At 48.6% G+C, this 25985-nt stretch overlaps 7 protein-coding genes across 7 annotated transcripts, besides 1 other annotated feature; 4 read left to right on the top strand and 3 right to left on the bottom strand.

Annotated features, from left to right (window-relative positions):
• Nucleotides 1–321: 321 nt before the first annotated feature.
• On the top strand, nucleotides 322–2226 carry UA08_07468 (Purine permease; the record flags this gene model as incomplete). The annotated part of the gene is made up of 3 exons (XM_020262365.1): nucleotides 322–413; nucleotides 474–640; nucleotides 710–2226. 3 exons carry the CDS (start codon nucleotides 322–324, stop codon nucleotides 2224–2226), a joined length of 1776 nt encoding a protein of 591 aa, XP_020117257.1.
• A 171-nt stretch (nucleotides 2227–2397) lies between these two features.
• Nucleotides 2398–4478, bottom strand: UA08_07467 (hypothetical protein; the record flags this gene model as incomplete). Its single annotated transcript, XM_020262364.1, has 5 exons — nucleotides 2398–2845; nucleotides 2895–2988; nucleotides 3057–3124; nucleotides 3451–3964; nucleotides 4031–4478. The coding sequence occupies 5 exons, from the start codon at nucleotides 4476–4478 to the stop codon at nucleotides 2398–2400; spliced, it is 1572 nt and encodes a 523-aa protein (XP_020117258.1).
• Nucleotides 4479–4952: 474 nt separating this feature from the next.
• On the top strand, nucleotides 4953–6450 carry UA08_07466 (hypothetical protein; the record flags this gene model as incomplete). Its single annotated transcript, XM_020262363.1, has 5 exons — nucleotides 4953–4989; nucleotides 5049–5313; nucleotides 5372–5430; nucleotides 5494–6095; nucleotides 6250–6450. The coding sequence occupies 5 exons, from the start codon at nucleotides 4953–4955 to the stop codon at nucleotides 6448–6450; spliced, it is 1164 nt and encodes a 387-aa protein (XP_020117259.1).
• Nucleotides 6451–6657: 207 nt separating this feature from the next.
• UA08_07465 (hypothetical protein) lies at nucleotides 6658–7365 on the bottom strand (the record flags this gene model as incomplete). Its single annotated transcript, XM_020262362.1, has 2 exons — nucleotides 6658–7029; nucleotides 7099–7365. 2 exons carry the CDS (start codon nucleotides 7363–7365, stop codon nucleotides 6658–6660), a joined length of 639 nt encoding a protein of 212 aa, XP_020117260.1.
• A 542-nt stretch (nucleotides 7366–7907) lies between these two features.
• Nucleotides 7908–9616, top strand: UA08_07464 (hypothetical protein; the record flags this gene model as incomplete). The annotated part of the gene is made up of 4 exons (XM_020262361.1): nucleotides 7908–8080; nucleotides 8184–9170; nucleotides 9226–9357; nucleotides 9418–9616. The coding sequence occupies 4 exons, from the start codon at nucleotides 7908–7910 to the stop codon at nucleotides 9614–9616; spliced, it is 1491 nt and encodes a 496-aa protein (XP_020117261.1).
• Nucleotides 9617–11110: 1494 nt separating this feature from the next.
• Nucleotides 11111–11209: a repeat region (Identified by RepeatMasker using a combination of RepBase library and repeat library created with RepeatScout).
• A 9048-nt stretch (nucleotides 11210–20257) lies between these two features.
• Nucleotides 20258–21535, top strand: UA08_07463 (putative DNA-binding protein creA; the record flags this gene model as incomplete). Its single annotated transcript, XM_020262360.1, has 1 exon — nucleotides 20258–21535. The coding sequence occupies one exon, from the start codon at nucleotides 20258–20260 to the stop codon at nucleotides 21533–21535; it is 1278 nt and encodes a 425-aa protein (XP_020117262.1).
• A 626-nt stretch (nucleotides 21536–22161) lies between these two features.
• Nucleotides 22162–25376, bottom strand: UA08_07462 (Vacuolar protein-sorting protein bro1; the record flags this gene model as incomplete). The annotated part of the gene is made up of 3 exons (XM_020262358.1): nucleotides 22162–23397; nucleotides 23444–25040; nucleotides 25099–25376. The coding sequence occupies 3 exons, from the start codon at nucleotides 25374–25376 to the stop codon at nucleotides 22162–22164; spliced, it is 3111 nt and encodes a 1036-aa protein (XP_020117263.1).
• Between the last annotated feature and the right edge of the window lie 609 nt (nucleotides 25377–25985).

The following is a 25985-nucleotide window of genomic DNA, read 5'->3' as shown; positions in this document are numbered from 1 at the left end:
TGCTCCGTACTGTGCAGTGTGAGCGGGCATATAGCGCTATCGGAGCCGGCCACAGAGCTTCTGCTTATCTGCTTAGTGACCGTGCTAAGGCTTTATAGCATCCAATGCGAGCGCGCCTATCAAGCAGTGGACCCTGTTTTATCTCTGCTGGTTACTGCTTGCCATCGAGTAATCCGATAAGTGACGGAATCCTTCCAGCGACTTATAACTATACTATATCACTTATTGATGTTAATACACTACTATTTAAATACCCATCGTCCCCTGCTCCGGCGATTCACCTTGTCCAGCACATCGGAATAGCTTCACCGGATACTAAGCATGGACGGCCCCGATCAGATTGGACCAAGTATAGGTCCCAAACGGACCCTGTCCGACAGACTACGGCGCATTGTTCGCGCGTTGACAACAAAGTAAGAAATGCATTTTCGTCTTTTCTTGGACAGGAGAGAAGAGTAGCTAATGCCGCGCAGAGATGGCCTCGTCGGCGACTACGACTATGCCCATCTGTTCAGGCCAAACCTGCCTTTTATGAAAAAGTCTCGTCGCCGAGCGCCCTTCTTCGGCCTTTATGATAAGATTCCGATCCTGCTAGCTTTCCTGCTCGGTCTACAGCATGCGCTGGCCATGCTTGCGGGAGGTATGTTGATCCAGAACAGACATGTATACAAATGGGAGAACAATGAAGGGAAACTCACAACATCGACAGTAATCACTCCCCCCCTCATTATCGCTGGCTCAGCTAATTTCGACACCAAAACAACGCAATATCTCGTCTCGACATCCCTGATCGTCTCGGGAATTCTGTCCGTGATCCAGATTACCCGATTCGGCATCTGGAAAACCCCCTACTACATCGGTACGGGACTGATCTCCGTCACCGGCACGTCCTTTTCCACCCTGACCGTTGCACAAAACGCGCTGTCGCAGATGTATTCATCGGGCTACTGTCCCACAGACGCCGACGGAAACCAACTCGCCTGTCCACATGGCTACGGCGCAATCCTGGGCACAGCATGTCTCTGCGCACTCCTCGAAATCGGCCTATCATTCATGCCAATCAAGCTGCTCAAGCGCATCTTCCCACCGCTAGTCACCGGTCCTACTGTCCTCCTCATCGGAGTCAGCTTGATCGAAAGCGGATTCGAGGACTGGGCTGGCGGTTCAGGCTCCTGCTTGACCAATGCTGCGTCTCGAGCTCTGTGTCCTGACGCCGCTGCTCCGCACGCCCTACCCTGGGGCAGCGCGCAGTTCATCGGTCTCGGATTCCTCGTGTTCCTGACCATTATCCTCTGCGAACGGTTCGGAGCGCCCATCATGAAGTCCTGCGCCGTTGTCGTCGGTCTGCTGGTCGGATGCATCGTGGCGGCGGCATGTGGCTATTTCGACCCTTCTTCCATCAACGAAGCGCCCGTCGCATCTTTCATCTGGGTCGAGACATTCCCTCTCAAGATCTACGCGCCTCTCATCCTCCCCTTCCTCGCACTCTACATGGTGCTCATGATGGAAGCCATCGGCGACATCACCGCAACCTGCGACGTATCGCGCATCGAAGTCGAGGGCGAGACCTTCGACACTCGCATCCGCGGTGGTGTGCTCGCCGACGGCTTCAGCGGTCTGCTCGCGGGCCTGTGCACCATCACGCCCATGTCGACATTTGCGCAAAACAACGGCGTTATCGCGCTGACGCGCTGCGCCAATCGTAAAGCCGGTTATTTCTGCTGCTTCTTCCTCATTATCATGGGCGTCTTCTCCAAATTTGCCGCCGCGCTGGTCGCCATTCCGTCCCCCGTGCTCGGCGGTATGACTACGTTCCTATTTTCGTCCGTGGCCATCTCCGGTGTTCGTATCATTTCGCTCGTGCCCTTTACGCGCCGCAATCGGTTTATTTTAACCGCCTCGTTCGCCGTTGGTATGGGCGCCACGCTTGTGCCGGACTGGTTCTCGTACGTGTTCACGTACTCCGGCAACAACAAGGGGTTGACGGGGCTCATTGATGCGATTGAGCTGGTCATGACGACTGGCTTTGTCGTTACGGGTTTTATCGCGCTCATTTTGAACCTGCTGTTGCCTGAGGATGACGAGGATGAGGATGAGGACACGCAGCTGTTGGAAAGCGAAGGTGCTGAAGAGAACAAGAACACGACTCAGACTGCCGCCGTGACCATCCCTATGCCTGAGACTGAGGCTGATAATGGAGAAGGGAAGTCATTGAAGACAGCGTGATAATGCCTGGGTGCTCTGGTTAGACAAAAGGTTTTTTTACTGCTCGATAATTGTGTATATACCGCGGGGACAAGAATAATATATATATTGATCAATATTTATGCACAATTTTTCTACCACGCTCACTAATAATGCAGAGAGGTATCTATGATCTATCTACCTAGCCCTACATTAGATGAACGCCAACGCCAAAGCACTCACAAAACTCACCGCCGCCACAGCCCTCGACGCCTTCACAATGCCAGGCCTACTTGTCAGCCCACGCCCAGCATCAAAAACCAGCTGCTTCACACCGTTGAAAGCGTGGAACGTAAACGGCCAAACGAGCGTAAACTTTGCCGACACTTTTGCCCACACGGGCCACGCGCCCACGAACGCCGCAATGGTATTTATGTCAAACAGATGCGCGATGGCCGTCTGCGGAACAAGTAAGGGCGCGAGCAGGTATCCCGCGGCGAATAGATACAAACCGCCCGAGAGAAATATGCCCGAGAAGCGCTGCAGGATGGAGGTCAGGGATTGGTAGCGCCATTTGTAGATTGTGAGATGCGGCGCGACGGGGCGGCGGAGGCGTTGTTGTTCGAGGACGGAGAGGGTTTGCTTGCTGTTGTGTTGCAGGCTGGTTAGATTCGCCAGTAAAGAAATGCATGCGGAATTCAAGCACATACCTCGCATATCGACGCGAAGAAGTCGTCAGTCCTCGGGATGCGCCAACCTGGCGGCGGGCAATTGCCGAAGCCGCCAGGAACGCACGCATGAAGGCTATACATACTCGTCAGCCCATGCGCTCACCAGTAATCATATGCAATAACCGTCTGCATCCAACTTACGTCCTTGCTTGACCAGGCCCGGTACCAGGCTCATGGTTTTGTTTGACAACATCTTGGGCTGCGTCTCCCTTCAAACGGGTGTTTGTAATGGATCTGACAGCAGAGACTTAAGAAGGTAGAGCATGTTGCAACTTAGAACAGGCAAGGAAATAGTGCTTATTGCCAGTTGCTAATTAGCGTTGTCTGATTGGCATATGATTGGATTCCTCCGTGGAGTCTGACTATATCTCCTCGGGAGTCGGCTATCATATAGGCGAGCTTGTCTGTGGAGGTACGGAACAGAAAGATCACGACATATAGTGTTCTGCATTTGAGAAGAAGAATATATAGCTTCATTTATTTTTCATGCCCAGTGGCAATGGCAAATTCTCTGTATTCCCTCCAAGTCGCAAACCCAACCTTCTCATAGAAATTGTCCAGCACCACCTGGTCCACAAAGACGCCATCGATGCCGCCTCTCTTCTTAAACTCTTCCATCGCAGCACATACCATCCCCAACCCAGCCCCCATCCCTCTGACATCCTTGCTGACGCCCACCGCAGAAATCATCGCCGTTCTGCCGTTCCCACTAACCCCGTCTTCGCCTCCAACAACCGGCACGAATGCAAACCCATCCCACAACCTCGTCTTGCCCGGCGACAGGATAAAAGTCCACCCAACCTGTCTGCCGTCGCGGTCAAATGCGACCATAATCTCCTCATGATGGTTCCCGCGATGCAGGGCTTGATACCCCGGTGCCCACCGAGGGAAATTCAATTCCTGCGCGGCAAGGCATTCCTCCGCGCCCGACGCTGTCAGAGGCGCAAATGTAATGCCATTAGATGCGGCGCGGTCCAGTATATGCTGTGGTGATTTGAATGTAGCCAGCGGCTGATAGAAATCCTTCACTCTGGAAGTCTCCTTAAAGCCTGCAGGAGGTTAGTGCTGCCCATATCTAGGTACTAGTAATCAATCCCATGTACCACATAACTTACCTCTCTTGGCGAAAAATTCCTGGTCCTTAAGACTCAGATCTGTTGGAACCCCCGACCAAAATCTAGGAATAGACGAGGTCACTTTGATCGTCTCAAACGATTTTCCCAAATGATCCTTCGCGTGCTGCAGCAGCTTTGTCCCGTGGCCTTTCCCCTGGAAACCGGGATGGATTATAATAACCGGCAGGTATGCAGGTGACCCTGATCCTAATCCTGACACCCCTGGGACATCTGTGTAAGTGGCAACAAACCCGATAATACGAGGTGAGGCGGGCGAGTCGTCGGTGTTTGGAATGAGGGCCACAAAGTGCGACCCCCAGCGCAGGACCAGAAGCTCTTCCAGATGCTGTGGGGAAATAGGGTATTTTGGGACAGCCTGCTGCCAGAGGGCTGATACTGCAGCTAAGTCACTTGTATTGTCGTAGGGTCGGATGGCCAGTTCAGCCATTTTGATGTTGATACGACGCAGCTCTGTACCTAGGTATCTCTACCAGGTAGACGAACTGGGCGTTGAGTTCCATTATATATACCTAAGTAGCCAGTCCTCTGCAACAAAAATAGGCTGCTACATTAGAGGCAATGAATGCAAGAGCTAGCGTCGTAGTTAACTAGTAGTACTCGATCAACGCTTGGTGAATTGTAAAGTCAGTGTCCAATCAATAAGTCCGACGCCAGCAATCCTGCTGCCTGAGGCGGGCGCTTCGGAACCCTCTCGCAACGCGCTAACTTGTTTCGGCCAAGCGCGCTTCCACTTAACGTGTTCAGTGTTGATTCAGTCGCATTATAATGATTACTTATACAAAAGGAGTGGTTAATGCTAGCTGGGATGATATGAAACAAAGGAGAGAAGCTCTGGATATCTCAAAATAACAGGTCAACATGCAGCAGGCCGCGCACTGGAAAACTCGACAAGGCCTGAAAAATGACCGACTATGACTTCCTGACCGAGCCCGGAATACGTATGTATGCATATTAACAAGCAATTGATAAAGAAAGTCCGTCTGCTGACAATCCGCAGCGCGAGTCTCCTCCATCTCCGCCTCACAGGCGCTTCGAGCATCGTCGTCGCTGTTGTCGACTCCATACCCTTTCCCCGCTGTGCCTGCACCACTCCCAACCGGCCTAGATCGACTGGATGATGCATTGCGCACCGCCACAGCTGCTGCCACGGACTATGCGGCCAGTCCTGCTCGTTCTGGCCACGGGCCATCAGCAGGCGGGATTCCCAGAGGGAGCATCACTGAAATATATGGTCCGCCGGGGGTAGGCAAGACTGCCGTTTCGTACGTCTCTGTCCCGGCACCAAGTTTCAATAAGAGTCATGCTGACATACAATCTCAGGCTCAATATAGCAGCGACGACTCTAGTGGCAGGAGAGGACGAGAAGGTAGTATGGATTGGTCTGTGTACCCGTCTCGCCTGCACGTACTATAGTGGCTGACTGGATGCTATTTCATTATTAGACACCGGCTCGCCAATCCCCACACTCCGACTCAAAGAGCTCTTAACGAGCAAACTCATGCTACAATCGAACGACTACTCCATTGACAAAAGACTAAGCGAGTGCATGAATCGGTTCCATCACATACGCGCACCCACACTACCCCATCTCCTCTCTCTATTCGCACATCCACCACCCAACTTCCCTGCAGAGGGCACAAGTCTGCTCATCGTCGACTCCATCTCTGCGCCATTCCAATCCTACTTCCCCAACTCCACCGAACTCCGGTCCCGCCTACAAACACAGGGGCAGGGACATGCACAAGGAACCGAGAACCAACAAAAACAAGCCACGCAATGGCTCCTAAACCGCAAATGGAATGTAATAAGCGACATGGCCAACAAATTAGTCAAACTAGCCACTACCACTACCACTGGCGCTACTACAAACCGGCCAAAAATGGCCATCATCCTCCTAAACCAGACACATACCAAAATCAAGGGCCAGCCGCGTCCGACGCTCTACCCGGCTGTGGGCGGCGGCCAGTCGTGGGAGAATTGCGTGCAGACAAGGATTGTATTGTATCGAGATTGGTGGTCTGGCAGTTCCGAATCGAGCAAAGTAGTAAGATATGCAGAAATTATGAAACGAGGTGGGAAGATTGTCTCTGTCAGGACGGATGATAATATTTTTGCATTTGTGATTGAAGATGTTTGTTTTTTTTTTTTTTCTTTCTTTCCTATTTTTCTGCTTGTTATAGATTACTAATACATGACAGGGCGGATTGCGAGAGCTGCGCAGTACCCAGCAAGAGCAACAATCCATACCACGGTCTACGCCTATACTGAGCGTGCGAAAACGCAAGGTTGATGAAGTCGCGGACAGCGAAGATGACAATGTTGAAGATGATGACAGCGAATTCGTAGATGGCAACGAAGACGATTTCCAGTGGGATAATGCAGTTGATACTGGAAGCTAAGGACGAAGGAAACGACTAACAATGTCGCTCATTGGCTAAATAGTCGAAGATACGAGAGATAAATAACTATACATACATAACAAAAACCAGAAACAGAAACAAATAAATCAAAAGACAAACGCCATAGAGAGATGTCGGGTATCAAATCAATCAGAAACATCCATCACAAGTAGAATTACAACACAGCAACCAATGCTAACAGACCCATCAAGGCTGAAACCTCAACCGAAACTCCCTCCCTTTGCCCTCCTCGCGCACCTTGTACAAAAACCTAGCAATAGCGTCCTGCTCCACGAGTCCAGCGGCATTGAAATGTTTCCTAACCGCAAGCGCAAGCTGCTCTTTTCCGACGCGGTCTTGGCTGTTGATTTTGTGCAGGACTTTTGACGAGGACGAGGACGAAGACGAAGATGTAGAGGATGTGGCTTTACGAGCGGCAATTGCAGTTGGCGACCGGTAACCAATACCAGCTGCAAACATGATTTTTGAAATGGGGCGTGCGTATGCGCTTGGGGTTGATAGCTTGTATGCGTGTCTGTAGTCGTGGAGGATGGAGAGTGGCATTTGGGGCCAGGGAATCTAGTTTCCCAAGTTAATATTATTTTCTTTTATAGAGAAAAAAAAAAGGGAAAAGAAAAAGAAACATACACCAGGCAATTCATCCCTCATCACATCTCCATATTCGACTACTCCTCCTCCAATTCCGGCTGCTGCACCCGTAGCCGCAGCGACTTTGAGTTCCTTCGAAGTAGCAGAACTTCCTGTAGCACCAGCAACGCCGACCTTTCTAGGTTTTGGGCCAGGGACACCTCGGGATTGATGCCCAGTTAGTGTGCTGCTAGACGCTTCCGAGCGAGAGTCGTCAATTGTATTTCCCGCCACTGTTGTCGCTGGACGTTGACGTGGGGGTGCCATTCTTCTTTGGATTTTCCCTTTCTCTCCGACACACACTCTCTCTGGATTTCGGAACTGGAGGCAAAGGCTGGTGTCCTGTTTCCAAGTGGTATATATATAGTATGCGCAAAAGATCCCGGCAGAATTGATCAGAAAGAATTTCATACAGTGAAGTTGGAGATATGAAGCAATCGGAACAAGCAATTACGATCAAAATGCATGTCCGGAGGCGGTACTTGGAGGCAGAATAATTATTATGACGATGCGTCGGCAACTTTGGACTTCAACCCTTCAAAACTTATGTTGATTGGCTCGATGCTATCAGCTTTCTAAAGCACACAACTTTATACGAGTCAGCCGCTTCTTGGACCCATATATATTAGTCAATACAATTGTTCCTTGATGCAATTTGAGCAGGTATTATTAGGGTGATGTTGCAATGTAGAAAGGGCTCCGGCCGCAAATCCCGCAACACCCATGATGCGTGCCCTTCCCTATAAAGCTCTCCAAGGGGCGAATGGCAATGGCTATGTTCGAGACGACGAGCTACGAAGACAGCTATGATGCCGTCATCCGCCGAGATTATACGCGAATACGATCCTGAGGCAAATGGAAAATGGTCAATCGGTGCAGGAAGACCGTTCCCCCCAGCTCTTCCAGACCGACAGCATTACCTCGTCGACTTTGATGGAGCCAACGATCCTCTAAATCCCCAGAATTGGCCATTGACGACAAAGTGTGTATTTTGCTTTTGTGGTCTCCAGCTACGCGTACAATTATGGCCCTGATATTTCGGGGTTGGATTTGTGCCCCCGCTAACAGTCTGAGGCACCATGTAGGCTTGTATCCTCTGTATTGGCTTGCTCTGGTACATTCATCGCCGCATTGAACAGTGCGATGTTCTCGCCCGGGGTTGACAAGGCGAGCAGTGACTTTGGCGTGGCGACAGAAGTGATTACTCTTGGTACGACTCTGTTCGTTTTGGGCTTTGCAACGGGACCAATGATTTGGGCGCCGATGTCTGAAGTCGTGGGCAGAAAATGGCCCTTGGTGATTGCCATCCTTGGGGAAGGGATATTCACCGTTGCATGTGCGGTTGCGAAAGACGTTCAGACTCTTATTATTTGTCGATTCTTTGCTGGAGTGTGTGGCGCCAGTCAACTGACTGTGGTTCCCGGCGTCCTCGCCGACCTTTATGACAATACATATCGCGGTGTCGCTATTGCGCTGTATGCTTTGACAGTGTTTGGGGGGCCGTTCGTTGCGCCTATCGCCGGTGGCTATACGGCATCCAGTTTCCTTGGTTGGAGATGGACGCTCTATATCCCGGCTTTTCTCGCCTTCGCAAGCGGCGTACTTTCTCTCCTCTTCTTGAAGGAGTCATACCCCGCCTGTGTCCTTATGGAAAAAGCTGCTTTCATTCGGAAACAATCAGGAAACTGGGGCATTCATGCCAAGCAAGAAGAGGTTGAGTTTGACATTGCCGACCTGGCCGAAAAGTATGTAATGCGGCCCCTGAGACTACTTGCTACAGAGCCCGTGCTCCTTCTAATATCGCTCTATATGTCATTCATCTATGGCTTGGTCTATGCCTTGTTAGAGTCCTACCCCTACGTTTTCGAGGCCATATACGGCATGCCCCCGGGTGTTGCTTATTTGATGTTTATCGGGCTTATTATCGGCGTTGTCTTGGCCGTTGGCTTTATTCTTCTGCAACATGGGCAGTACGCCAAGAAGCTGGCAAATAATGCAAACGTCCCTGTCCCTGAATGGCGCCTGGGTCCCACCACGATAGGAGCCCCGGTATTCGCTGTTGGACTTTTCTGGTGTGTTAAGGTTCGCGTCAGTGTTACGGAAGTAGTTGATCTAACGACAGTCTAGGTTCGGCTGGACTGGCTTTACTTCCCAAATCCACTGGGCTGCGCCGGCGGCCGCCGGAGTCTTTATTGGCTTTGGCGTACTCTGCATTTTTCTCCCGTGTTTCAATTATCTTGTGGATGCCTATTTACCAGTGTAAGCAAACCATCCCTTGGTCTCCATGCTTCAAAGCCAGTCCTCTCTTACAATGTACAGCGCCGCCTCTGCCGTAGCAGCCAATATTATGCTTCGCTCGGCTTTTGCATCGAGCTTTCCACTCTTCACCCGACAAATGTTCGAGAACATGAAAGTGCAATGGGCAAGCACTCTGCTCGCTTGTTTGGCTACTATACTGGTTCCCATACCGTTTTTGTTCAGGGCATTTGGACAACGACTCCGATACAAAGTCCAATAGGGTCTGCTTCGTATCTCTCCGTGGTGGATATGGCACACTAGGGTTCACCCAAACGTGAGGTTCTGATACGGGGAAAGATATCCAATTTCATGCGAGTTAATAATGATATCTTTACACCGACAGTGCAATTGTTCCTGTGCATTATGTGATTACGTGTGCATACCTTACTCTTTTTGTGACATCAAACTCTGTTCATTTTTCAATTCTATCTAATTTTCTACATTCAATCAAGCTTGACTATGGGACAGCATTCTCTCGCCGCAGAGACTCCGAATCCATATATATCTTCACACCCATTCTCTCCTTGTTAAACTGACAAACCCGGGATAGAAGATAGATTTCGCCACTCGCCCTCCCATCGGCTTCTGTTTGCATTCTTTGCATCTTCGGGTAGGAAGAAGCATTCCAGAAACTACTTCCGAATTAGATAGGCGAGGGACGCACTCCTTAGCGTTGCAGCTAGATACTTGCTTCTACACACCTTGACCTCTTAGTTGCCATCATCATCAACCCCTGATGTGACTAGTCTAGTTACTGTGAAAGCATACTATAGTTGTGTGAGCCATAAGCAAAATTACATTCAACCTTTCCAAGGACTCTATGGCCAGCTGGAGTTCTCAGGAATCCTGATCAAGAAACAAATTCTCATCGGAGAATTGAAAGAATAAAATCTCCCCAGATCACTGGCCAAGGACGATCATATTCGTATGGGAATCTCAGCGAGTTGGTCGATATTCCTGTGGCAGCCAAAGTAGGTTTCGACCGTTTTATGTGATCAACGGCCGTTTGAACTCAGCCCCAGTTGAATGAACTTCAAGTATCTCATGCCGTCAGCCTAAAATCCGAACTTTTTGAATTGGCATCTTTTTCGAGCGTCAATCGATAGTCATCACTTCTGGCATCCCAAAGCTTGATGAAGTAGTAGCAGGTCCAGTGACCTTATTGTCAGTTTGAGGATCATTGACTGAAACATCATCGTCGCTTTGGAGAAGGGAATGTATGCTGCCGAAGCAACATCTCTCTCCTTGGAAAGAGCTTGGCCGGAGCCTTTTAGTCGCGTGTTTTATCCCTTTTGAAGGTTCTCCATGGATACCCCATGGCAATTGAAGTGCGTGAAGGGCGATGATCGGACTAATAGTGAGGCGTGAAGGTTTCTGCCGCAAGCCGTGCACGGTGGGCTCCAGAGTACCGATATGGCCTCGGCATATGATTTTTTAGCTGCCCGTAGCCGAAATGGAGGACGAATACGTTCGGGATTTTATGTGATCTTGCTCAGTGTGGTGAATCAATGAGGAGATTGCAGTACTCTCCAGTCCAAGAACACAGTGACTATAGCGGGCTATAAGGAGTACTCGTCTCTGGGGGGTGTGACAGGTCCACGTAGCTGCGTTGGTTTCCTACTGTTTGCGCGCTCTCATTGGATGGTGCAGTCGCAGTAAATTTAGTAGGAGCGGCAAAACAATGATTATTCAAATAAAGGCTGTGGATTCTTTGTTTCTTTCAGCTTGGAAACTGCGAGTCGATTGCTCCAACTGAGTGTATCTCTGCCTCTTTACCGCCCTGTATTATCTTCAAAAGAGAAAGTCATGTTGAAAATCGTCGAGCGGCAGCTCGCAGCACAAGTTACGGAGTGGAAAGCCCGCAATTTCTGGCCCCGATAGAGTTGTTTTGGCCTCAAAATTTACAGGTCCCTATATCCTAGTTGTAAAATGACGTTATTAAAATCTCTCGTAAATATTAATAATTCTAGGTAGTTAGGTTAAGTTTTATTATTAAGCATTGCCAAGCTAAGGAGCTTATAGAGCATTAGTGATGAAATTAATCATTCTTTATGGGAAAATTTCGGTGTATGAAAGACTTTGATGCGGTTAGTCCAGCCAATATTGACATTTGCTTCCCCTGATATATATTTTATCTGGTCGATTACAAACCTGATTCTGATTGGTGCATCTATGCGGCGCTCTCTCTTGCGGCGCGGTCCGCTGCTGTGGGGTGAAGCGGGTAGCCATTAAGTCGCAGACCCTTCCCCGCTGCTGCAGCCCTGTCAGCGCAAGACAAATTATGCAAAATAAAATGTTATCAGACACTCCGAGCGTTCAGCTGAACATAGTTAATGAGTTAATGGATCTTCCGCCTCCCAAGCTGTGGCAATATTACTGCTCCGTGCTCTACTCCTTTATTTTCTTCCCACGTATCGTGTAGCTCTGACATAGGATTTTCGATCGATTCCCACAACCATTGAACCATTAAGCAACAGCTGGATCTTCTCAAATTGTCGGCCTCGGATCTGCAGTATTCACTTCAAAATGGAGAACTAACTAGCGTTGACCTCGTCAGAGCTTGTCTAATGCACTGCTGGATGCCGTGAATTGCACTACTACACAATCTGAGCGTGACGAAGCCAAGTCGTTTCTATTGAATGCTGCCTACAGAGACGGACTTTTGAAAGCTATGGAGGACAATAAATTAGACGCTATTCTTGGACCGAGTGATGAACCCGTCGCAAGTATTGCCGCCGCCGCTAGTTAGCTACAACTCTTAAAGCTAAGTAGTAGTAAACTTCATTGCTGATTTGTACTACGAAGGTCCCCCGGTAGCGACGATGTCCCCTAGGGTACCTTACATTCAATGGGAGACCGTTTGGTTTGTCTGCGACGACCCTCCCGAATCATGACAGTGTTATTTTTCGATTTCTCAGTGCTTTCGAGAGCACATTTCCTACATGCACTCTACCTAATATTCTTTTAGAAGAAGATCAATCACTTAGGAAATGCAGGTTTGATTAGCTGGACGTCATAATCACGAATTGGACACAAAGTATAGCAGAATATCGAGACGTGAGACGGACAATTTTTGATTTTTTCAGGGCACTTCTTCATCTTGACCATACTTTCAGATTGATAGCTATACATACAAGTACTTTCCTTTCCAATAATAACATGTGCTAGCATGTTATTATTCTCAGGAGTGATGAGGTAAGGCAAAAGACACGTTATGCTTTCCATTGACAACAGCCACTATTCTATGCCAGCCTTGTAGCTAGGCGTGGTATTGGATACTTTCAATTTAATCCTTGTCTGTTCCTGTATTGTCTGATCCTAGATTCTTCCAGGCAAACACATCTTTGCATTGCATATTAAGTAGCACCTTCGATATTTTATATAGAATGGCCTTTGTCGCTGGCAAGAGGATATCATACTAGAGTTTTAGGCACATTATAAATATAGACTGAAGCTGGCAACGTCCACTGTACTGCTAAGATGCCATGAAAGATTCCGTTGTGTTGCTCACAGGAACACCGCAATGCTCTCTTCTTGCAAGATAAAAGTATTCAGCTATTAGCGAGAGCTAAAAGCACATTCTAATCCCAAGAATATACCTAGATACTCCTTTAAAAGATACGCAAGATATAACTGGTACAGCCCTCTAGACCTAACATCTCTAAATCCTTGCACACCTCAAGGACAAAAGAAACAATAGATTGATGCGACCCCATGGTTCTGTAGACAACCGTCGGTTCATTTCCATAAGAGCCTCGGATATTATAATCATAATCAATTCGTGTCAGGAGTAAATCTCATTCTCCAAATGAGAGACGCAACGACAGCATATATAACCTACAAATTTATGAGTGCTGTCAGATGCCATGTCCATATTTGAGAGAAAACTAGAACTCACTGCACATATGTAGTAGGCGACTCCTCCGGCAAAGGACGACTGGCTCATACTCCATTGATATATTGGGTAAAGAATTCTTATACCCACCAGAGAACCAGCACTCTCCAATGATGCAGTCAGCATGATAACGCGACCAGCAACTTCGCTCTTAACCGAATTTGCTAGTAATATAAGTAAAGCTAAATCGGTGCCCACCCCCAGCGTATTTATAATAAGCGCTGCATGGTTCCCATTAGTTTGATCTGAAAGTAATGACAAGCTGCTTTTTGAGTGAGACAAGAGGAACCCGGGATCAATGCTGAGAGCGAGTCAGCAAGGCCGATTATCAGAGCCCCAGTTTCCATAAAAATAATGCTGATCTTTGCTATGTGTAGTGCGGTCTGGGCTGGTGTGATTGATGCTCTGTACTGGAGTAGATAGATGAGCAAAGGCAGTATAAGCGCAAAGATTAAGACACTAAGAACGGTCCTTAGAAGCCAAAGTTGTTGAGCCTGTGAAAAGATTTCAGTGTGTATCATAGGAAAAAATTGATGGACAAATAGGAGATCATACCTGCGCTGGAGAGACACCGTCCCTATGTTGAATGTAGCTTATGAAAAGCGGCCTTGTAGCCTTCGCAATACCGGCAAGAAAAAAAACCAAGACAATAGATTTTCTATTCTTTTCAGAATACAAGAGAGTGTCTCTTGCCTGCTCATAGAAGAATGCTTTGATTTTGACGAGCTTTGATGTTGTTGCCCGATCATTGGAGGGGGTTGCCTCTCTCTGTCTCAGGAGAGGATCCGACTCGGTAAAATTGCCTCTAATATATTGTGGCTGCGAGGGAGTGGATGATGATTGGCATGTAATCAATATAGGACAAGATAATAGGCAGCTTAATATAGAGAATGCATAGGGCAAGGTTTTATTCTTCGTAGCTAAGTGTGGTGTAATGAAGGAGCCAATCGACTGGCCTATGGCACTCAGCGCAGCAGTAAGGTAAAAATATGTGGCTCTAATCAAGTTATGAGTAGACAAGCACTTCAAGTCTATGCTCTAGGATAAGACTCACTGCGTGTTCTTAGAATCCAGGCTTTGCAGAGGCACAAGTATAAGGAAAGTTGCGTGAGATCCACCTCCTATTATCTTCAATAATGAAGCCACGACAACTGCAGATAGCGACCACTGATGAGAGAATGCCACTGAATTTGTTCAGCTTTTCGGTTCTGTTAGAAGGATTAGTTGTACTAACGACTTATCAAGGCGAATGCGCTGGCAAGGAAAGCGCTCGAAAGGTTTACAAGGACGGCGATCCGTATTCCTTTCGCGTCGGCGAGATATCCAAGAAAGAGCTGGCCGATCAGGTCTGCTCCGATAGCTTCTTACTCTGTGGAATCAGTGAATAGAAAATCAGATAAATGAAAAGATACCCGCGACACTTGTCAAGATCACATAGGTTGTTCCGATATTCCAGAAGCCAGGCTGTAGCAAGGATGGATCTATAAGAACTCCGAGGGCACTGCTCATTGCTGAATCTGCAAGGGTAACAAGTGTCAGATTCACCAGGAATTGGATAAGTGTGTCGCTTTTATGAAGAGTCATGTGGTGGTAATATTGCGGAGATTCACAAGTAGTTGGTTGTATTGAAGAAGAGACAGAATCTATCACAGCGACGTATTGGACAGCCATTGGTTATATATCCCATATTAGATACAAAAAGCAAACGTCAGCAATGAAACTTCGGTGTAAAACAAAGAAGAGGTTATGCAGCATCCAATGAGCGCTGCTTTCGCCCGGGGGTATCCCATGAATATCCGACAATGTTGTTTTTTGTTCACAAGCAAAGGTTCTTTCTTTATGATTACAGTAGTTGTTGAGTGCTGTCTATGCCCCGCTCGGACAAGGGAAGAATGTACGTTGGATGAACAAATCTCTCGCATTCCTTGAGCTCTAATATACTCTGGCCCTCACTTGTTGTAAAACAGTGCGGATCATGCTGTTCGTTGCACGAAATAAATGCTGCCCTTGGCCCCTACTCATTCACTCTGACTATGCTAGTCTCGACGTAGAGGAATGGCCCGATTTTGACAGTGAAGGATCTTTTCTCCAGGAAGATGTAAGGAAGCAGGTGTTGAGCCTTTTTGTGCGCTTCTCGCTTAATGAGGAGCGGTGCCTTGTTAGGAGGCGGTTCCCGAATAGGATATCAACCTAGCATTGAGTGAGCTAAACCAAGGGCGATGTTAAAGTTTCCAGAGGATGTTGCCTCTTTCCAGTGTCGTTTAATATGATTTGCATAGCTATATATCCATTCTCAATCATCAGGTTAACCCATGTTATTTGTTCTCGCTTATTTAAAAGGCCAAATAGAAATTCTAGAACCGAAAGGACATTCTAAATATCTATTGCAGCTTGAACTTGGCTGTCTTTGATAAAATGTTTTTTTAATTGCTGCAGACAATTCTTTTACTGTCGAAGAGGTGATAATAAGCAGAAGTGTGGGTGTAGTAATATGTTGCTGGTGAAATAATAGACGGACGCCTATCAGGGTTTATAATGTAGGCCTGATTTCCATACTACAAAAATTAGACAACGGCGCCATCCATGAATGAGATGCTGTCTAGATATAATTCCGTGATATTTGAGTTCCAGGCGTTGTTAAATGGTCTATTACTGGTGTTGAAAGAAAGCCGAGAAACAGAACAAACAGTTCAGGGGCGTCAAAGCACTCTTGCAAACGAGATCACCAAATGTAAAGAGTAGTACCTATCCGAGCTGTAAAAAGACATTCCATCCTGCAAAGACACCAATCCAAAGACCTAAATCGATTGCCGTTTCCGTCACAGCTTCAGGTATCTCAAGAGTCAAACCTGGAAGTTTATAGGAGGAAGATAAATATTCATACTACGACATATAGATTGTATAATATAGGTTTATCATCTCAGCTATATGTTTCAATAATCTACCTCCGTACCTAGGTAGGTACTCCGATGAATCAAGTCTCAGTAAACCTTTTTAAGAGGTTTCGCACTGCCCAATGAGCAGACTTAGATGCTCTAACAAATATATGTGGCGTGCAGTAGTTCAGCATCCTCATCGCCAAGGAGTGCCACGATTGCTGGTTGAACCACTAGGGCATATCTGAAGAAGCCACAATAAAAAATTTTGATTCGTAGGATTGGCGTCGATTATGAACATTGGGGTAATTTTGATGACGAAGAGAGAAGCTGTACTGCTGTGATCATGTGATCTGGAGTGCTATTACATAAGTCACACGTGGAATAAATCACGTGATGATAGTTCCAATTACATAATCATCACGTGTCAAGAACACCGACAAATGATTTGCGCTGATTTCATGAGATCACCGTCTAGAGAACGAGTTGAAAAGACGATCCTAGGTGGCATGCACCCGACTTTGGCTCGATTTAGAGAGTAAATAGTATGCACTTACAAACAAGAAACACGGAGTACTGTGCACCTACGCACTAGTTCCGACTATTCACTAGTGCGGAGAAGACGATGAAACAGCGCACGCCGACGGAAAGCGAGAACGAGGCTACGTCGATAGCTTCAGCCTTGACTTTCAGCCATCGCTGTAAAGGAGGGGGGTCTGCAAGACGGAACCCGAGTCAGGCCACAATTGCATGTTGAAATGGGAAACTGTTAAAACTTGCAAGGAAGGGACTATCACTATGGAGCAGGAATCCTGATAGGGAACTCGTGGACACTGGAGATTCTGGAACTCTGGAGTAGCATCGTGTCCATGGTTTTATGGAGTAAAGAAAAAGGCTGAGAGGGCCAATCGGGCATGTGGAAGTTCTGTTCCTTCGGCATTCGGCTCGGCATGGATCATTCAATTGTGCACTAAGGTATCTGGTCTCATCATACATACAAGGAACAAGTACGAGTATGTACAACAGTCGTATAGTGCAGGGAGTATGGTTATGGAGGCTAACTACGGAGGATAGTCTAGTAGCGGTGATAAGAGTTTTCGCGGCCTGCCGAGACGGTCGGGATGCGGATGCCGATTCTTACAAGGTTTTTTCGGTGAACTAGAATTAATTTCCATACGCAGGCTTGTTCCTGGGACACAGTCCGGGATTACCCGTACTACGGGCAGTGTCTATATCCGAATTGTCTTCGCTGTATTTCCCAAACTAGTCTATAGGTGCTCCATAGCCACTCCACCGCGGTGCGTGTGTCTAAGTATGTTGCGTGCGAACCTCGAGTGCCTTGCATGTGAACAACACAGGAGAATGGGAGATAAGATATAGCATGTGAAGGTTGCTCTGTACAAATATTTGTCTTCTCGGTCTAGAACTGATCAACAACAAGAAGTGTACGTGCGTAATGATAGTTTGTCTGTAGGTACGAGGCATGTGAGCGGATAAACAAATCATGATTCATCGATACGCAAAGTTCCATGAGGGGTCCAGATTGTCTGACTCCGACCTCTTTGATGTCATCAGCCCCAGGTTTGTGTGTGTGTCAGGCAACGCCTTTCCCCCCCTCCCACCTCATCAGCTGAAACCTCCGCTGAAAGAGGAGGCTCTACATATGTGTCACAATGTTGTTGCAAGATTGTGCCATGTGTGATAGGCCGCATAATATAAAAAATAAATAAATAATGGACTTGCCGCGCGACTCGCGGGGGTAAATGGGGGGAACATTCCAATTCTTATATGATAAGCACGTAAGGAAAGCAAGTATAAATACAGTACGGTATTTACCCCGGATTCGCGGGACGTTTTCCCCGGGCGAAAGATATTATCCAAGGTTCTTTCTCTACAGAAGAGCAAGAGGCCAAATATGAGCAGTACGGAGTATACTCCGTGCCATAGTATGTAGAACTGACGATGATCTGCAACTACTGCGTACTAAACCTCGAACTCGTCGACGATCGCGTGATGTATACACTACGTTTATTACTTCAAGAGGCTGACACATCAAGCAGTACGAAATTGCCAAGTACTCCGCCGAAGGGATGTTGGGGATGGGTCTGGGGTACAATCTACGACGTAATTCGGAATCCACGTTCCGCAGACATATTGTATATACCTATCGCAAGACCTAGGTTGTTAGTCAATGCAAAAGAAATATAGCATTCTTTGTTCGCGGTTGCAGAAGTAGCTGAATTGTTGTGGGAATCGGGCAATAACCGCTCCAGAGTTATACAGTTATACAGTTATGCGTAAAAAGTTATGCAATATTTATGAGCATGCCTGAATTTTGCAAGGTTCGCAGAAAATATCGGTTAAATATGAGCAGATCGTATGAATAATATGAACAGTAATGAGGGCTGGTTGTATCGCCGAATTTGGCCCGATAATACGATTTCATTCCTGCTACGTTAGAGAGTTTGGCTGAGAGATAAGCACTCCATATCTAATTATCTACTCCAGATATCTGGAGTAAACCCGCGCCAATGACAGCGCGCAGCGGCGCCACCTGCTGCAATACTTATTTTCATTACATTAGAACACAATGCTAACAGCTGGCCAGAGACTCATGTAACCATATCCTGGGGTCAGGTACGGACGCCATCTGACTAATGTCACACGACGGAGTGTCACTTTCGAGCCTGCAGAAAATTCAGGTTTCTTCTCGCACAAATGACATAGACCAGACAATCATGGGCTGCATGCGAGCAGCGCCGTCGATCTGGGGACAACGATCATCGCCCATAAATAGGACTCGACTTAAGCGTCGAGTGTATGACTATGATAATACCCTTTGTAACTAACGAACTTGTTGCTTATCTGCATTCCGAAGAATTCTCGTGACGGAAGAAGAATGTATCGACAGCGTGTGTACGGAAAACGGTAACCCCCGGTTTTCGCAACCGGTTATTATACCGGGTAAATTGGGGTATTACTCGTATGGCAGATCTCGCATGATAACGAGGTGATGATAGTGTACATGCTATAATTTTTTTCATTTTAGAAATTTAAATGCAAATATGAATATATGAATGTATATACTGATATGCATACAAGAATCTGGATACGTGTAGCGGAGCTGCCCTCCGACAGACAGTGCAAGATAAGCCGTATATAATATGCATAGTTCATACTCGGCGTACCGTATCGTACGGATCCCCAGATCTGCGTATGATTCGACGCACGAACTAGGCGACTGCGTATCACCTCATCCTATCATCATCCGAGACCGAAGTCTCGTCATCATCATGATATTCATACACTATCTCCGCACGATTTTGGAGCATCTCCAACGGTCCACTTGGCGATAGTCACGTAGCATGTATCATCTATAAGCCATAAGCCATAATCTCAAACATCAGCTGATGCCCGTACTGGCTTCCTTACAGCATCGCACCACGACATATAGTCCATCGTGTATAGATCTGCGCACTACCCGCGATACCCGGGGCAAGCCGCTGCGAACACGCACGCCAAGGGCCAAAAGCCACAGGATTTCCCTTCTGGGCCGTGTGGAGTGGGGGCTCCACATTCCACTAGCCCACTTTCGTCGTCCGACCGGCGCTTAGCGCTATTTTTGTCTGATACGCACTTACATAATACAATACCTAATACCATACACACGTCAATACACCCGCAAATACGGCCGTACGATACGTCAATACGCCGTACCCGGGTCCTCGTCGGCGTCTTCAGCCAGCAAAAAATTCTTCTTTGTATTTTTTCTTTTTTTTTCTTTTGCCCCCCCCAATCGCCCTTCCCTTCCCCCACACTCGCAGCGCGCTAGCCAAAATCTCCTGGTTGCACTGCCAAACTCGGATAGCCCCCCCGTTCCCAATCCCCTCCATTCCTTCCTCGCTCGCTCTCATCCTTACATCTGCTGCTCTTTTCTCGCTCCCCAGATTCGCCCTTCTCCAGACTTTTGGTTTTCTTTTCTTTCTCCCTTCCTTCTCCAACCTCACTCCGCCTCTCTGCTCAATCAAAAGCACCTCATCCTGGACACCTAACACTGCCGGCATCATACCTCCTCTATCCAGCCTTTCACATGCCACCGCCAGCCTCAGCAGTGGATTTTTCCAATCTGCTGAATCCGCAACCCGACAATCTGGTCGACTCGACCCCAGACACCTCCTCGACCACCACTCCCACACACTCCGATTCCGATAGCGACAGGAAAATGGCTTCGTCGGTCAGCTTGCTGCCGCCGCTCATGAAGGGCGCCCGTCCCGCCGCCGAGGAGGTGCGCCAGGATCTCCCTCGTCCGTACAAGTGTCCTCTATGCGATCGCGCATTCCACCGACTAGAGCACCAAACGAGACACATCCGCACGCACACCGGGGAGAAGCCGCACGCCTGCCAGTTCCCCGGCTGCACCAAACGCTTCAGTCGTTCTGACGAGTTGACTCGTCACTCCCGCATTCACAACAACCCCAACTCAAGACGAAGTAACAAAGCCCAGCATATCGCTGCTGCTGCAGCCGCCGCAGCCGCCGGCCAGGATGCAGTCATGCTCAACTCTGCCGCGTCGATGATGCCGCCGCCCAGCAAGCCCATCACTCGCTCGGCTCCTGTCTCCCAGGTGGGCTCCCCCGACGTGTCCCCTCCACACTCGTACACCAACTACACCTCACATCTGCGTGCCGGTCTCGGCCCGTACTCTCGCACCAGCGAGCGTGCTTCGTCTGGCATGGATATCAACTTGCTCGCCACAGCTGCCTCACAGGTTGAGCGCGACCATTTCGGGGGCTCCCGTCACTACCCCTTTGGCTCTCGATACTCGGCCAATTCGTCTGGGCGTCTGCCGTCGCTGTCTGCATACGCCATCTCTCAGAGCATGAGCCGATCGCATTCACACGAAGACGATGACCACAACAGCAGCAGCAATAATTATGGTGGCTACGGACATCATCGAGTCAAGCGGTCCCGCCCCAATTCACCAAACTCAACTGCGCCATCATCTCCCACATTCTCTCACGACTCGCTGTCACCCACCCCCGACCACACACCACTAGCAACTCCCGCTCACTCGCCTCGTCTGCGTCCCTACGGCGCTGCCGATTTGCACTTGCCATCCATCCGTCATCTGTCGTTACACCACACCCCGGCCCTGGCCCCCATGGAGCCCCAAGCCGAGGGACCCAGCGTCTACAATCCGGGCCAACACCATGCAGGTCCCAGCATAACCGACATCATGAGCCGGCCCGACGGGACACAACGCAAACTCCCAGTTCCGCAAGTTCCCAAAGTTGCCGTGCAAGACATGCTCAATTCGACCGGTGGCTATGCGTCTGGTAATCCTGGCTCCTTGATGGAGGGATTATAACCACTTCACTTCATTTCACCTTTTTTCATCCGACCATTTCTTTTCAGACGATACAACCCCTCACCTTTCAACTTCAGCAATGAATTATTTTCACAATCATAACGGAATAGACTTGTTTTTTTTTTATCCTTCTCACGCGCCCTTTTTCGTTTATTTTATATAAAGTCATTGTTATTGCATATCATCCCGAATGGCGCAGTGCAATTCCCCTCACCCTTGTCTTGTCTCTTTTTTTTATCTTCATGTTTTCTGTTCGGTGTGTCCACGGAGTCGATTATACGATATAGAATGGGAATGAAATGGATGTAGGCGAATGTTTTGTTTTTATTTTTCGCGAACAAATACTATTAGACCTGTTTTTTGTCTTTGTGTTCTTCGCCACTCAGGATCGATCCTCTTTTTCTTCTTTCTCATCTACTAGCAGATAGATTAATTCCAACTATTTTATTTTACTTCAATGAAATGGTGCATTTTTATAAAGCTCGTATTTCTAGTGAATAAACATCAAACACCACTCAACTTATTATCCCAAAACGCAAACGAAAAGACTAGAAGAAATGATAATAATGAAAAAAAGAAGACAGCATAGCAGAACAAGAATGACTAAAAAGAAAATGGTAGAAGGATCACTTCCATACATTCAACCCCGCCCACGGATCGCTACTATTCTGTACCTGTCCCGATTGAGACGTCTTGCGATGATGATATTGCTGACTTGATGTGTATGGTCGAGCTTGCGCATAACCGCCCGGACCGGAGGGGTAGGCGCCGCCGGTTGAAGGCGGATATTGGGTTTCTGATGGTCGTGGGGGAGGGGGAGGGGGGATGTAGCCTGTAGGAATGAATTGGGGTGTCTGAGAAGGTTGTGGTGGAGGTGGAGGTGGAGGAGGGTGAGGTGTTCCTGTCGCTGGTATTCCGGGGTAGCCTGTGTATGATGATAGTGGAACGGGAACCGGCGTGCTTGATGTTCCTGGGTGGTGTGCGTGGTGTTGGTAGTATGCTGCTAGCGCGGCAGGGTTGGGAGGTGGTGAGACCGGTGTTTGGTAAGGGTAGGCCATGGGATTGTATCCTGACGAAAGAGGCGTGGCTGCTCCCTGCTGGAAGGGCTGCGGCGTCATGGAGTAATATCCTGCCATTGAGTTGGGTGCTGCGTATTGTCCGAAGGGAGCTGGGGATTGCGATGGTGGGGGTGCCACTGCTGGTGCCGGTGTGGCATTGTGATATCGAGGTGATGGCGATTTCGTGCCACTGGGCATCGTATGAGATGCTGTCTTGACCGGAGGCTGGGGTCGTGGTAGTGGTTGTTGTTGTTGCTGCTGCTGTTTGGTTGGTGATGATGATCTCCCCGTCGGCTCTGTTGACAACCGCTCCATCAGCTGCCTCAGCTTTTCTCGCTCTCGGTCTTCTTGCCCCGATGCATTGCTAGTCTTGTCAGTTTCAATCTGACTGAGCAATTGCGCGCCCTCAGACCGGCGATTATTAACAAATGTGTCGATGTTCTTGCGCAAGTTGTCTACAGTTTCATGCATCTCACTGTAAAACTTCTGTGCCTGAGCAACTCCGGACACCAAATCTCGAAACGCCGTGTAGATTTTCTTGTATCGCGCCATTACTGCGTTCCGTTGTCGAGTGATGGTCTCGTATTTGGACTGCTCTGAACGAACCCGTTTGTCCTGCAGGAGGTCGCCATATGTCCTTGTGAGCTCTTTCATTAACGATGCCTGTGTGTGATTTGACTTGACGATGCGGTTTTGGTATGGTCGGAACTTCTCCAGTTCCGCTTGGAATAATTGCTGCTCCTGTCCGTTACCAAGAGATTTCTTGTTGAGGATGAGAACATTGGATATATCGTCCTCGTGAACCTAAGACAAGTTAGCACGATACTAAGGCTGCCCAAATGAGACCTACCTTTTCCTTCAAGTCCTTCAATATCTGTGCTCGTTCGCGTTTGACGAGGTTGAGCTTCTTCAGCAATTCCTCTACCCTGTGAATCTGCTCCGCAACTGACAGGCTACCCTCATCGTCGACATCATCCAACAGAGTCCCTTCACCAGGTGAGTACGGGCTTGCATGCCCATTGCGGATTAACTTTTGTTTTGACCCAGCTTTGGTCATTGCACGTTGGTACAGCACTTCGGCCTCGTCTGTCTCTCCCGCTGACCGCATCTCGTCAAAGTCTGCTTCGTATTGCCTTAACGTAGCATTTAGTTGGTTGTCACTTGCTCCAGCCTCGTTAATCGTGTCTCGTAGACTCCGGATTTCACCGCGAAGAGTCGACGTGAGCCGGGAGCTTGGCTGTTGTGTCCAGTCCGCGCCGTATTTCGACCGCATCTTCTCACACACGCTTTCCTCCATGTCTAGTTGTCTTGTGAACTGACCTAGAGAATCAACAATGCTAGCTCTGCTGTCTTGCAGCTCGTCCAGTGTCTTGTGGAACCCCTTGTGATCGGCCATTTCTTCACACCACCTGCGGAATTCCTCATCAACCGCTACTTCTTGATCCATGCCCCCCTTTAAGATATTTAAGCTAGCAGGAAGTTTGAGATAGTCCAACCCAGCTGCCATTTCTCCGTTGGCCGTCTCAGCTCTTTCTGTTTCCGCCCGGATCAGTTTCGCTTTTTCTTCATCGTATAAACTCGCAGACTCCGTCACAGAAATTGGAACCAATTTCTGGAAGATATCCGGCCCAATAATCCGCTGAATATCTTGCCCTTGATATAACTCGCTGACTGGTATAGCTTTTGCAACTGCCAGCTTGGAAATAACCGTCAGACCAGCTTCATTAGGCACGGGTTGGTGGTATATAAAATCATTGTCCTTGATTAATGTCGATACACTCTCTTTAACAATTGCCTGGTGCCTTTTGATTAGTTCCATCAAACCAGTTCCGTCTTCTGCCGTTAGGTTCGAGTTTGAAGGCACCGAAGAAGGGAACGACTTGGCCCAGGTTACCGCCGCAGCAGAGAGCTTTTCGGCTAGTTGTAGTCTGGCAATCGCGACTCCATATGATCCACTCTCCGAGTCAGCGTTGGCCTGGTGGAAACTCGCGACCGATGCCATATGCGACGCTTTGGCTTGTATTACAAACGACCACACTTTCTCAAAGAAGCCCTTTCCAACATATTCCTGTACGGTATCCCCGGCCTGAGAATACAGATATGCAGACTGGCTAGCGAGCTTGGCGAGAACAGCAGGCTTCTTGTTATCTGCAACTTGTTTCTCCAAGAATACCTCCTGCGCCTGGGCTAGCATGATGTTGATGAGGGTCTTGACCGTAGTCCGGCTCAGGTCTGTCGACGGTGCATGCAGGAAGTTTTCATTAATGTACGAGTACATGCCGGCAGAGGCTTGGAAGGAGTGGAATGCGGTCTTCAACCCAGTGTCATCAGCCCGATTTTGATTCGCGGCGTGGCAGGATAGCACGGACGAGATATTGAAGAGAATCGACGCTTTCTCAAACGCGAGAGAATACTGAGACGTCGGCTTCTGTGTGAACGCATCGTACCTACAGTAACATCGCCGTTAGCTTTGGAGGCTTTCCGGTATAGCCTTGCTTGACGTACCATGTAAATGATATTTTGATATGGTTCTCATCAACAGGAAACCGGAGATCCAGCAGTTCGAGTTGCCCATAGTATCGATACAGTAAGTCTCTGCCGGATGCGCTGTCCTTTCCAGCGCCCCTCATGTCCTGGCGCAATCGGCTCAGGTTCGCACATTCCTCCTGGTACCGGTCTGGATCATCGCCATAGGTGGTGCGGATATAGTCCTTCAGCGGCTGCACCCAATCAATCTCGTTGGTCTGCTTGAGCGGACACGAGAGCATCGGCGACTGGTTCATGGTTGCTGCAGATAGGAGCAGAAGCTCCTATCGGGGGTGGGAAAAGTGAGATGGTAAGAAAGGTGGGCTAGTGATGCGAGGAGGTGAATGTCGCGGTGGTTGGCGATACGTCAGGCAGGCAGGCAGGCAGGGCGGGCGGGACGGCAACCGGTGTGGGGTAGTTACTGCCTGCGTAAATAGGCCTCCTCTGTCCTCTGTCCACTCACTTGTGGTCTGAGTTCACTGTCCGGTGCGTACACTATAAGTGTGTTCTTTCCAGAGGCCGACAATCCTGCTGCCTTGTGCGGGCGAGTCTTTCCTAAGCGAAACACTTCTCTTCTTCAGTGAGTGACGGGGATGGCTTCAGCTGCCGCCTTCATTCTGGAGAGCGTGGTTGGATCCTGTCCTGCACGGCGAGAGCCGCTGTCACGCCCCTGGACCGACCTCGCCCCCGCTGATTGGGCGCCCGAGTTGTGCTCCCAGCGCTGCGACAATCACTAGTCACGGTATAGCTACAGTCGTTTCATCGTTTACGTCCTGCCACGGATCTCATTGGTTACGGGCTTTCGAGGAGGGGAGGGTCAGTTGCAATTATGCCTATACAGTATACACAGACCGTCACCGAGTCAG

This window comes from Talaromyces atroroseus (assembly GCF_001907595.1).
Source record: "Talaromyces atroroseus strain IBT 11181 chromosome Unknown scaffold_11, whole genome shotgun sequence".
Classification (NCBI taxonomy): domain Eukaryota; kingdom Fungi; phylum Ascomycota; class Eurotiomycetes; order Eurotiales; family Trichocomaceae; genus Talaromyces; species Talaromyces atroroseus.
The sequence above is the reverse complement of the archived record's forward strand: the minus strand, read 5'-3'. Positions and strand labels throughout refer to the sequence as shown.